The sequence below is a fragment of the Lupinus angustifolius genome, unplaced genomic scaffold (assembly GCF_001865875.1).
Source record: "Lupinus angustifolius cultivar Tanjil unplaced genomic scaffold, LupAngTanjil_v1.0 Scaffold_2_2, whole genome shotgun sequence".
NCBI lineage: Eukaryota > Viridiplantae > Streptophyta > Magnoliopsida > Fabales > Fabaceae > Lupinus > Lupinus angustifolius.
This window is the reverse complement of record NW_017716413.1, coordinates 115,863-128,549: the sequence shown is the minus strand read 5'-3', so window position 1 is coordinate 128,549 and position 12,687 is coordinate 115,863. Positions and strand designations below refer to the sequence as shown.

General features: G+C 33.9%; 1 protein-coding gene across 3 annotated transcripts; it reads right to left on the bottom strand.

Annotated features, from left to right (window-relative positions):
- Positions 1 to 6,897: 6,897 nt before the first annotated feature.
- Positions 6,898 to 11,376, bottom strand: LOC109337130 (serine/threonine-protein kinase PBS1). Of its 3 annotated transcripts, none has more exons than XR_002106404.1 (6): positions 10,835 to 11,376; positions 10,094 to 10,305; positions 9,781 to 9,970; positions 7,748 to 8,139; positions 7,103 to 7,636; positions 6,898 to 7,052 (listed from the first exon to the last, which is right to left on the bottom strand). XR_002106404.1 is itself a non-coding variant. In XM_019574031.1 (6 exons), the coding sequence occupies exons 1-6, from the start codon at positions 11,004 to 11,006 to the stop codon at positions 7,187 to 7,189; spliced, it is 1,383 nt and encodes a 460-aa protein (XP_019429576.1). In that variant the 5' UTR covers positions 11,007 to 11,376; the 3' UTR covers positions 6,898 to 7,186. The 3 variants fall into 3 exon arrangements, 2 of the variants coding, with proteins under 2 accessions (XP_019429576.1, XP_019429575.1); XM_019574031.1 differs by having other exon boundaries at positions 6,898 to 7,636; positions 10,835 to 10,879; positions 10,913 to 11,376; XM_019574030.1 differs by having other exon boundaries at positions 6,898 to 7,636.
- Between the last annotated feature and the right edge of the window lie 1,311 nt (positions 11,377 to 12,687).

Here is a 12,687-nt window from a genome sequence, read left to right as displayed (position 1 = left end):
ATGGAGTGACAGACATGGTCTGTGGCTCCTGTGTCAAGGACCCAACAACTTGACATGTTTTTGTGAGTTAAGGAATTTAGAGATGTGCCTGCTTTAGATGTTTCAAAAGAAGGCACGGATGTGGAAAGAGAACTAACTTGGTTGATTGTATGAGATGTTTGCTTCATGGATTCCTGGATCATATTCTTCAAGGCATTGTGTTGAGCTGGTGTAAATAGACATATGGATCAATCTTTTCTTCCTTGGGTCCACTCTGCTCAGTTTATGTCATCAGTTCATTCATTTGAGAATTTGTTCCTGAGTAGCAGTTGATGTTTGTGGAATTGGTGAGGTAACCATGTGGAAAACCATGCTTCTTATAGCAAGCATCAACTGTGTGGCCTGTCTTCTAGCAATAGGTGCAGATTTTCTGTCCTCTTCCTCTTCCAAATGAGCCAAATCTGCCTTGGATGTTAGATCTTCCAGCCATAGGTCCTTTCATACTTCTTCCTCTGCCTCTTGATCTGTTATCATAATTGTTGCTTGATATATTTTCTGAGAACCCAGGTTCCTCAAAAGACATTTGTCTTTCTTATTGGACAAGAATTGAGAATACCTTGTTGATAGGAGGCATAGGATCCATAAGCATGATTTATGATCTTACAGAGTAGAATTGATCATTCAATCCTCTAAGAAAACAAATTATGTATTCATTCTCTCTATACTTCTTTATGGTAGGTATGAGTGCACAATGACACTTTGTTTCACAGTAACAGGGAGGAATTGGTATGTTATTGTCAAGTTGTTGTCATACACCCTTCATTTGTGTGTAGAATTTATCAATAGATCCACTCCCTTGTCTAATGGAATACATCTCCCCAATGAGTTCTGAAATCCTGAACATGTCACCTTGATGATATCTTTCCTTCAAGTCATCCCGAATTTCTTGAGTACTATCCATCCATAACACACTTTGTACTATTGATGGTTCTATTGAGTGACTTAGCCAAGAAACTACCAAATTGTTACACCTTTTCCAGGCAGCATACATTGGATCAAGGGGAGCAGGTTTGGTCAATGTTCCATTGATGAACTCTAACTTATTCTTTGTCTCTAAAGCCATGGTCATTGCTCTTGACCATGGATGATAGTTCTGCCCATTCAGTAGGGTGGAAACAAGGGCACTCCCCGGATTTTCGTTGGGGTGTAAGTAGTAAGGGTTTGATGGATCAAGAATCGGGTTGGTAGGTTGGTTGGCCATTGATGAGAAAGGGAATCAAGGAATAGAAAGGATCGAGAAAGGGAGAAAGACAAATGAAGAAAGAGAGAAAAAGATGATGGCGCAGCAGAGTCACCGTCTTGAGGGTGCTCTGATACCATGTGAAGACTTGGTATCCATGGACGAATTAATCAAGCTTGTAAAAAATGGTAACATCAACCAACAAGACTCAAACAAGAAGAAGAAAATCAAAGAGACTTCTTTTATTACTCAATTAATAATCGATACAAAGAAGATTTACCAAGCTGCTTTATATAGCAAGCAAAAGAAGAAGAGAATTAACTAAAGTTTCCAAAAGGAAACTTACCTAAAAACAGAATTAACAGAATTATAAAAAAATGCTAAAAAATGAAATTTTTAGTTATCAAGTTGAGATGTTCCCAAATCACATAGACTTTGAGTTGGGCTTGATAAATGAATGTTATCTTGGATTGGGCTTGGAATGTGAGTAGTTTGATTGGTATTTTTAACAATATACAAGTCTATGCCTTCATTTTATGCAGTGTTGATAAAACTGTGTCATACCAACCTATTCAATTAGTGAATCGGACACCTTACCGATATGAGATGATTGTTGTACCACATATGCACTAGATCCGATGAAAATTGGCCAAAATTGGCCGATATTCCTCAAAACCGGTGAACCGGCCAAGTTGGCACTGAACTGGCCGGTTGTTGCATTAAAAAAAAGGACCCAGCCTAGACATTGAACCGACTTTTTTGAAGAATTCGGAGACAGAGAGAGAGGAGAAAATGAGAAAGAGATAAGGGAGAAGAAAAACGTGTGAGAGAGAAGAGAAAGAGAGAGAAGGGAAAGATGTTGTTGGGGGGAAATAAAAGAAGGTAGGAAAGAGAAGGGAGAGAGACGGTTGGGGAAAGAATAAAGTGAGAGAGAATGATAGTAAGTAATATATATTCAAAAAATATGGATCTCATCCGTTATATTATTCAAGGATGAATTCATCAATGTTATTTAATAGGTAATAAATTATTCTAGTAACTAGTATATATTAAAAAAATGTTATAATGGTTGATTATATTATTTCTTCATTAGTTATAAATCAAATCACTTAGTATTCATAATCAACATTTATTAGTTGGGAAATGGTAAATAATTTAAATAAACTATAAATACAAAAAATTATGACATTATTCTTGTCCATATATGGAAATGCCAAAAATACAGAACAATTTTATGTTGAAAATGAATTACGACAAACACATAATAAAAATAAATACATTATTCTTCTTAATTTACATATGCTAACCTCTAATCATTATATTCTAGGAGGTGAGTTTTCTCTTCTACAAATGCTTAAACAAATAACATGATTGATCTATAATTCGAGTGAGAACAATAAACACATAATAAAAAAAATACATTATTCTTGTACAGTCACATAGAAATTGCAATCTCTAATAATTATGTTTGAGGAGGTGAATTTTGTCTTGTGCAAATGTTGAAATAAAGATCATGACCAATCCATATTTCAGCGGAGAAAAATAAACATATCGGGAAAAAATTAACATACATCATGTAAGAAAAACAATCATGATGCAAAAACTTATATGATGAAGAAATTATATTTATCAACAAAGAAAAAATGAAAGAATATACAAAGGAATCATTGAAAGAGTATAAAAATAAAATTATACCTGTGAGTGAGTTTGAGAGTTGAAGATGACAGATTTGTTGAACAAAATATGTGATGAGAATAAACACATTTGGGAAATAATTTAACATACATCATTGATAAAAATAATTATGATGCAAAATTGTATATGATGAAAAAATTATATCTATCAACAAAAGAAAACGTGAAAGAGTCTACAAAGAAATTAAAAATTGGAAAAGTATATAATATATCTACCAACAAAGATAGTAATTAAAAGAATAGAAAATCACACATGTGAGTGAGTTTTAGAGTCGAATATGATAGATTTGTTGAATAAAGTATGTGAAATTTATATAATGAATAAATTATATCTACCACAAATGAAGAAAAAATTGAAAGAGTGTAAAAATAAAATCATATCTATGAGTTGGTTTTGAGAGTTGAATATGATAAATTTGTTGATCACAATTTGAGAAATAATACAAAATATTTCAACCAACAAAGACATAAATTAAAAGAATAGAAAATCATACATATGAAATGAAAAATTGAAAAAGTATAAAATATATCTACTAACAAAGACAATAACTAAAAGAATAGAAAATCATACTTGTAAGTGAGTTTGAGAGCCGAAGATAATAGATTTTTGAATAAAATATGTGAAATTTATATGATGAAGAAATTATATCTACCACAAATGAAAAAAACTTGAAAGAATATAAAAATAAAATCATACATCTGAGTTAGTTTGAGAGTTGAAGATGATAAATTTGTTAAAAACAATTTGAGAAATAGTATAAAGTATATCTACAAACAAAGATAGAAATTGAAAGAGTAGAAAATCATATATGTGAGAAGAATAGAAAATCATAGTTATGAGTAAGTTTGAGAGTTGAATATGGTAGATGTGTTGATCAGAATATGTGAAATTGATATGATTTAGAAATTATATCTACTATAAATGAAGAGTGTCATTTTAGTAATTTCAGTCACCCTTTAAAATTGACAAAAATAACATTTTCTTTGTACACTTGTCACAAATGTAGAGTATCTAATTTAGTAATTTCAATAATCCTTTCTTTTCTTATATAGACAGTAGAATAGTAGATATGTATTTTTGTGTTTTCATGCAATGTATATGTATTTTTGTGTATTCATGCAATGTATATGTGTTTCCAAACAATATATTTATGTGTTGTATTTATGTGTTTTCAGTCAACTTTGATGTTGGTGAGGAACAAAAGAGTTACATCCTTAGATCTGCTGGCAAGACTTTCTGACAATTCAAAGCCGATGTCGACCAGTGTAAAGATGCTAATGGAAATGTCAACCTCAAACCTCCAACCAAATTTGAAAATCTCATTGAAGAGGAGGATTGGAAGACTTTTGTCACTACATCCACACAAGATATGTCTTTCTTCGTATATTTATGTTTTTGTATATATGATTGTTGATGTTAATGTTGTTTGTTTTTGCATAAATTAAGTGATGAAAACTGCAAGAGGGCATCTAAGCCTTTGTATCTATATCGAGCTTCTCGAGCGGGGCATGGAGAATCGAGGAAAAAATTGTAAGAATTGTTAATTTGTAAGACCATTATTCGTTATGTTTTGTATTAATATCTAATTACATTATTATTGGTTATGTTTTGTCAACTGGAACAAAGTGATACACCTTCCAATGCATATGCAATAGACCTCGATATTCTATTGGTGGATGTCCATAAGAACAAGGACGGTGTCATCAATAATGAAAATGTTCAAGATGTGGCAAACCATGTTGTAATTACTTTTCATTTAAACTTGATTTCCATACTTTATTTATCAATGTGCATGATTAATTAACATTATGTTTTTCTTGTTGTGTCAGGTTTCCCTAAAAGATGAGGAAGGAGAGCTACAGTCCTCGAATAGTCAAGAGGTACTTGATAAGGCACTAGGACTGCATGATTACTCTGCAGTATCCGTGGTGCAGGATTTGGGGCTAGCAAGCAAAAATATTTACCCCCTCAAAAGCGTGCAACCAAAGACGACTTGGCTCGGATACAAAACCAATTGGATACCCTCTTGCAAAGGTTCAAGGAATTTGAAAGTTCAATGAAAAATAAGGAACCAGAGGTGCATCAACAAGGCAATGTTCATTCTAACATCAATGACAGTTATACACAAGCTACTCACAACATTCCTGATGTCATTTAATTGACTAATTTTCATTTATTCACTTAATTATAGCCATAAACTTATATATTTTAACTAACATTTAGTGAATTAATTCTTGCAAACTATACATCGATATCCCATCTTAGCGAGTAGTGGGTGTTGGTAAAGTGCACAACATACTAGATGCTATGCTGCATAATGCATGTATCTCACTCAATAATGTGAAGGTGGTGATTGATGTTGCAATTGATGGTGAGACATTACTGTCAATTCCTCTTGATAAGAATACCTTGACAGTTGGAGCAACTATATGCACTTATGTGGCTTGACTAATAGACCTTGTAGATGTAGATCTTAAGGTGTGATTTTCACCTTATGCTCATTCTTATTATATTTATTTGATCTGTACTTGATGTGTATTGTATTGTATTGAATATTTCAGGAACATGAACACTCTTGACCCAATGAAAAGGAGTTAGATGGCTCAATGGCATCCCTCCCATAGTAGATCATGTATGGAAAAAGGCCAAAATGGTGAAGCCTAAGCTTAGCAAAAAGGCCAAAGTGGTGAAGTCTAAAAGATCTTCGGGGATGTGAGCTCCAAAAAGATCAACTTATGTACTCAGTTGTTGAAGCATGTATAAAACTTGGATGCACATTCTATAGTGATGATATCAATTCCCTATGGAGTCTTCAGGTATAATACCCAAGAATTCATTAGCATTAATGAAGTGAAGGAATGATATGAAGATGACTTGTTAGGAGCAATCATTATATGTGCATATACGAGGTAAATTAGGTTTTCTTAACTTCTCACTTTTGCATTTAATTATTGGTGTTATAATCAACTAGCATTTGTGTTATAATCAACTAGCATTTGTGTTATATGTCAGGTACTTGTCTGACAATCTTATTTTGAAAGATAAAAAAAGTGATATTCTTGTGCCCACACTTGACTACTTTGGTGATGAGTAATCCTAATGTGAAAAATCAAAACGGAGGGAGGCAGACACAACATGTAGCTGATATTCTCATCCAAAATAGCAAAATTGTAGATTAGTCCTTGCACCTTCTAATACCGAGTAAGCATTTTTTACAAACATAATTTAATTGTCTTTTCTATGTTTGCCTTTAGCATGTTTGTGCTTTACATTTTCTAACTGTATACATATATTTTTTAGGGCTCATTAGATTTTGATTGTGATTAATTTAATTGAAGAGCGAATATACTATTTTAATTCATTGACACATGTGATCTGAATAAGTACCTCGATGTAAAGGAAACTTTTATTAGATAAGTGGACAACTCATTTAAACTTTCTAATTTTAGGTACGTTTAGACGACACATTCAATGATAATTCACTTGGGGCTAAGTATCAACACATGAAACAAAGCATATTAGTTAGAAACAACACTCCGAATCAGTACTCGCAAAACATCAGCAATTTTCTTTAAAGACCCGAGGTTCACATTTGAAATATCGAGAAGATAGCACTGGTTATTCTCAAGAATAAAGAATTGGTTGACTATTTAGGTTAGGTTTGTTTAAGTTGAAACTTAGAAACTTGATATCTCGTGTTTTGCAAGTAACCTAAATCTGCAAACTTGACATTTGACTAAAAGTCAACTTGGTCGCTTAGGTTGCAAAAAAAAAACTCCAATTTTCCTGTAACTTGCACTTTGACAATAATATATATAAGGTGGAATAAATGGACTAAATGCAAGTCCCGTGACCAAATTGACATTTTTATCATCTCAGAAACTAAATTGACCAATTGAATAAACCTCAGACCAACACTATGTGGCAAACACAATCTCTATCCACTTATATGCTTGCTGCATACAGGGTTCTCTGACCATGACTAGTTCTATCAAATAATGTACACTCTTCATTATGCTTTTGTTCATAAGCTATATAAAGTACTCAATACATTATGAGGGGAAAGTGTTCATAAAGCTAAGACAGAAAAGACTTGGGAACCATGTTCATTTATGTTGTGGCTATGGCAAGAAATGGCAGCTAAACAGATTCCAAACTAATTAGAACCCACTATGTGGCCAAAATGATTATCAACATTTCATAGCTACAAGGCATATAATTTATGCAACCAAGATATAGAAGATGGTATGCTGAGATTTTCAGAAAAAGAAACTAAGGATTAGAACCATCAAAACTGCCTGGGAGCGCACTTTGTCGTCTTTTTTCTCTCAAGTTCTCTCCCCACAACTTGGCTTCAGCCACAGCACGTTCTCTATCTAACATCCTTGCAGTTTCTCGAGGGGAGTCCTCTTTCTCGGATCCTTCCAAGTCCCATCGGCGTCCAGATCCTCCAGCTTCATCGTTTTTTAATATTCGTCCACCTTTATCATCTTTATTCCTTTTATCATCGCCACCAGATCCCTTAGGGTCATATGCATTGTTGGCCAGATAAGAGAGGGCTGTCACTACATCTCCGATCAGAGGGCGTGTGGCAGCTGATTCTTGGATACACATTGATGCCACGGCAAGAGCCTGGTAAAGACCTCGCATGGGAAACCGCCCTTGCAGCTTTGGATCAGCCAACTTTGAAAACTTCCTGCGGTCGTTAAACAGCGGACGTGCCTGATCAAACATATAAAACAATCAGTACCTCTATTTTGATGTACAAGACTCTATGCATGGATGCATGCCAGAGTAAGTAAAATGACAACATGAGAAGGCATAAGGGACAACCCATGTGACGAGATTTTGTTCTCCATGGGGTTGGGTGCTGTCAATGGCTTTACGGCCAGTAATCAGCTCTAAGAAGACCACACCAAAACTATATACATCAGACTTCACAGTCAGTTGTCCAGTCATCGCATACTCAGGAGCACAGTAACCATAAGTTCCCATGACACGGGTAGAAACATGGGACTTGTCACCGACAGGACCAAGCTTTGCAAGACCGAAATCAGAAAGCTTTGGCTGAAATCCTTCATCAAGTAATATATTGGATGACTTGAAGTCCCTATAAATGACAGGAGGGTTCGCCTTGTCATGCAGGTATTCTAATCCTTTTGCAGCACCAGCAGCTATTTTCATCCTAGTGTTCCAATCTAGTGGTTCTTTATCAGGGGGAAGGTCTACAAAAAAGTACATACACAATGATTGAAATAAAAAGTTTAGAGACACTACTTGGTCATTGGAAAACCAAAAAGTAAAAATAAAAAAGATGGCAAGGTAAAAAGAAAACAACTATAGCAACCTAGCTATAACTTCAATTTTTATCATATATGGCATCCTTTCCATGTGTTGGAAGGCTTGTAGATTAATGAGCTATACATTGTGATAACTACTTTATTCTTGTCTCTCCTTCCATCTTCAAAAAGGTAACATGATACATTACACTAATCTACAATGAGGAAGTTTCGTTAGTGATTAGACACTACGTTTACCACTATATAATACCACCATCTTGTAATTTCAATACATCAATGGGTATACCATTGTTACCGCATTTTATCTTCTTTCAACCAAGAAATTCAAATAATCTACAGCTGCTACATCCTATAATGTCAATGGGGTAATAAGTAGGCTGAAACAGTTAATGCATTTCAAATTCTATTCACATCCTGCGTGCATCTCTAGAAAACGAATAGGCTATTAAGTAGGCTTAAACAATTAATGCAGCATATTCACATTGGACCAAATATAAAACAGTTATCTTATTTTCAGAATGGAAACCCCTTAGAACATAGTTTTATACAGCTTTGTGTAATAGAAGTCCTTCATATTTCATTGAAAAATTTTAATCGGATTTTTTTACAGATATTTGAGTCGAGTTTTAGGAACTACCACTAGTAAAAAGGCTGGCTTGAACCCAGAATTTCAGTACAATGATCACCTATGCCTCCATGCATTATTACACAATGTGGAACAACTCAGAGAGCATAAAAATATGAAATAAATAAAACAATCCACTCAGTGTTTCAAATTGCGGACCGCATCACGTGATGCGGCCGCAATATTGCGGTTGCGGTTACCGCCACAACCACATCACACCCCAATTGTGTGTAATATCGGATCACAATGACGCGACCGCAACAGGCCGCAATGCAACTGCATTGGACCGTATTTTGACCACATCGGGCCGCATTAGACCGCATCAATGTCAAAAATATGTTTTTATTCACAAAATAATTCACACCGCAATGGCCGCAATCCGCATCGCAATGGCCGCAATGACCGCAACCGCAATTTAAAACACTGAATTCACTTTGAAAAAGTTTGCAGGAAATTTCAGCTTCATTTTACAGCTACCCCTTAACTGGTCTACCATGCCAACACTAACAATGACTCATTTAAAAGGAAAACAGCAAGAAATTATCCCAATCATAGCTGATGATGGTTTTATTGACAAAGCTGAAAACTCAAGTTTATGATATTGCTATCTTGTTGCAATCTCAACCTTCAATGTAGAACGCTGAACAGCTATAGTCATGTGCATTAGAGGCAAAGCATGGAACAGATAAATTTTAAGCACATATATACTGTGCATTGGTGTTCCCATACTAGGGAAAGAAACAAACACTCAAAAGCCAAGGATACCCTGCAAGAAAATACTGTTGAGACTAAAAAATTAAAACACATTAGATACTGGTTTTGGTGTTCAGGATAGTTCAGAAGAGAATAATAATTTTGATTACCTAATATGTAAGGAAAATGAACATCAAACAAAGAAATTATAATAATAGAATTAGGAAAGAAGTGTAACACGATCATACCATGAAGATGGTCTTCCAATGATCCCAATGGCATAAATTCATATACAAGAAGACGTTGGTCCCCATCCGCACAGTACCCAATGAGACTCACAAGATTCGGGTGATGTAAAAGGCTGAGCATGAGAACCTCCACAAGGAATTCACGGTTACCCTGAAGACCATTTCTGTCTAACTGTTTAACAGCAACAGTCTGTAAAGGTAAACGAGGATTAATCACTAAAGGCCCGAGTTCATTCTCATTTCTTTTAATATTGAAGACATAATACCATGCCATCCATGATCAAATCACTTCAACAAAAAGTAATGTTTTTACCTGCCTGGTACTTTCCAATCTCCCAATGTACACCCTTCCAAAACCACCTTCCCCTATAAAGGACTCTGGCCTAAAGTTTTTAGTAGCTGCAGCAAGTTCACGGAAAGTAAACGTTTGAGCAGCAATCTGGACACCAGGTATATGAATGCCATTGGGAGAAGGCTGTTCCCTTTTGGAACCCCCATTACTTCTCGATCGTAACTTATCTGCTCCTACAATACAAAATACACCAATAAAAGAATTACGAAAGGTGGTCCCAAGTAGCTTTATAATAGCACCAAGTAGCTTATAAGCTAGTCAATAACTTCTTTGTCAAAAAGTTAAGGTGACTATTGTGTTTGGTAAATGGATTTTACTTCAGTAAGTTATGAGCTTATAAGATCATATTTGATAAGCTATTTTCAGTAGCTAGGGGCTTATGTTACTTAACGTGTATCAGCAAGCTTATAAGCTAATCCTATAAAACAGTATCTATTCAATAAGCTAGCTTATAAGGTTTCAATTTGAGCTCCTAGAGTATAAGCTTTCAAATTATTTCAAGAGTTAGTTGTGGCATGATATAGATTTATATAGAAACAAGTGTGAAGATAAATAGCTAGAAAGGGTCCTCAAATATGAAAAACAGAGTTAAAATTATTAAAAAAGATTATGATGATAGAATCGAATTAATTGGAATTAATGAAAAATGAGATCAAGTGATAGAGAATTAGAGATCCATATTTATGAATATGAAAAACAAACCAGAGGGCATAGTGGAAATATGAGAAGGATTAGGATTGCGGATATTATTATTATGATGATGATGATGATGTTGCTGTTGATGGGTTTGTTGTTGTTGTTGTTGTTGTTGTTGGTGATGATTTTGATTGAGCTTCTCATCTTCCATTGAATCAAAACATGAAAAGCAACCCATTTTGGTAAAGAGAGAGAGAGAATGAAAGATGAAAGCTTTATAGATTGGAATTCCTTGAGAATTGAGATGAAGAATTAGTGAATCTGCAAAAGAAAGAGTGAGTGAGTGAGTAAGTGAGAATGATGATACCCAATAAGACTAAAGACTAAGAGGAATGAAGGGAATTTAATTTCAGCAAAGTAAAGTCAAAAATGTGTTCAATTTAGAATTAACACTTCATTTCAATTGGGATCCCAATCACCCTCCAAATCTTATTTCCTCCACTATGTATTTTATTTTATTTTATTTTCTATATACCCACCAAATTTTATCTAATTATACTTCCACCCAACTTCTTCCTCCTCTACTCCCACTCATTACATACATGCGTTTCTTTCAACCTTAATAGAAAGAAAATAATCAATAACAAATTTTTGGTACTACCAATGGTATCTGCACATAATGAACTAATCTCTTTTGAGATTTATGGTTGACCCTTCCAACAATTATCTCTCCCAAGAATCGAACACCTTTGACAATTTCATTCAACAAAAAGCATATTTAGTAATATCTATTTTTTATACAAAAAAAATAAAAGGAATTACTTTACTCACTTAAAAGGAATTGATGTCAGCATACAATATTGATCCTTGCCTACTTTGTTGCCTCAGAAGATGGCAAAGGTAGTACTTAGCACCACAAAAACTTCTCAAACCGGAGCATGAAGAAATATATGAGCATTAAATTTATTTTAAGACCAAAGCTAAAACGCGATCAACTTTATAATCGTTGGATGAAAAATTTGGTTATTTGTTGATGTTTTGTGTATCTTTTAGAAGTTGTGGAAGCGTTATATGACTTCAGCGAAGAAGTCGTGATAGTGGAATACAACTTCGAATGAAGGTAAAGTCAGGTTAAACAAAAATGACTTCATAGTTGAAGATGTTATCTGAACAAAACGACATCAAGAAAAACAAAATTGCATAGTACTTCATTTGGTAAAAGTCATCTTAAATTTCAAGGAGAACCTAAGTTCAACTCTTTCCCTGTTCTTTTTTTTATTCTTCATATTTTTCATTTGCATTAATCTCTTTTACTAAGTTATAAGCTACATAAAACAAGTTATATACTAGCTAATTTGGTAAAATCATCATCTCATATGTTTTTGAGGTGAATTGAATTGTTAGATATATGTACCTAGGAGAGTAAACATATCTTCCTAATTTTATATGTTCAAGATACTAACCTAAGGATCATCTTTATTAATAAAGAAGACAAATTTAGTCTCAATTAATGCATTAAGGAGTTTTAAAGTTAAGAATATATAGTAAATTCCTATGTGTTAGCTCAAAAGTCTAATGTATACATAAATTATACATGCCATGATATTTTGTATATGATTAGAATGCAAATATTTAAATAATATTGTGATAAATCATTACAAATAAGCCAAAAGTTATATGGTACTTACAAAAAATAAAGAAACTATATGCTCACATACATAAAAGTGATTTAGTTAGATATCTTTATATACTGTTAGTTAGTTTTGTTAGATGTGGATATAATTGAAAATCCATGTAAGAATATATTAAAATGGAAAAGACAACTAATGAAAAGACAACTTAAAATCTAAGTTATCAACCATCAATCCGAGTTTCTTTGGTTATGGGTCGTCCAACCCACTTATCAAAATAGAAATTCT

Coding starts and splice junctions, on each gene's coding strand:
- LOC109337130 (XM_019574030.1), bottom strand. CDS start 11,006: ATGGGTTGCTTTTCATGTTTTGATTCAATGGAAGATGAGAAGCTCAAT. Junction 10,306..10,834: donor TATTTCCACTATGCCCTCTG/GTTTGTTTTTCA, acceptor TTTGTATTGTAG/GAGCAGATAAGTTACGATCG. Junction 7,637..7,747: donor AACAAAATCTCGTCACATGG/GTTGTCCCTTAT, acceptor ATGTTTGATCAG/GCACGTCCGCTGTTTAACGA.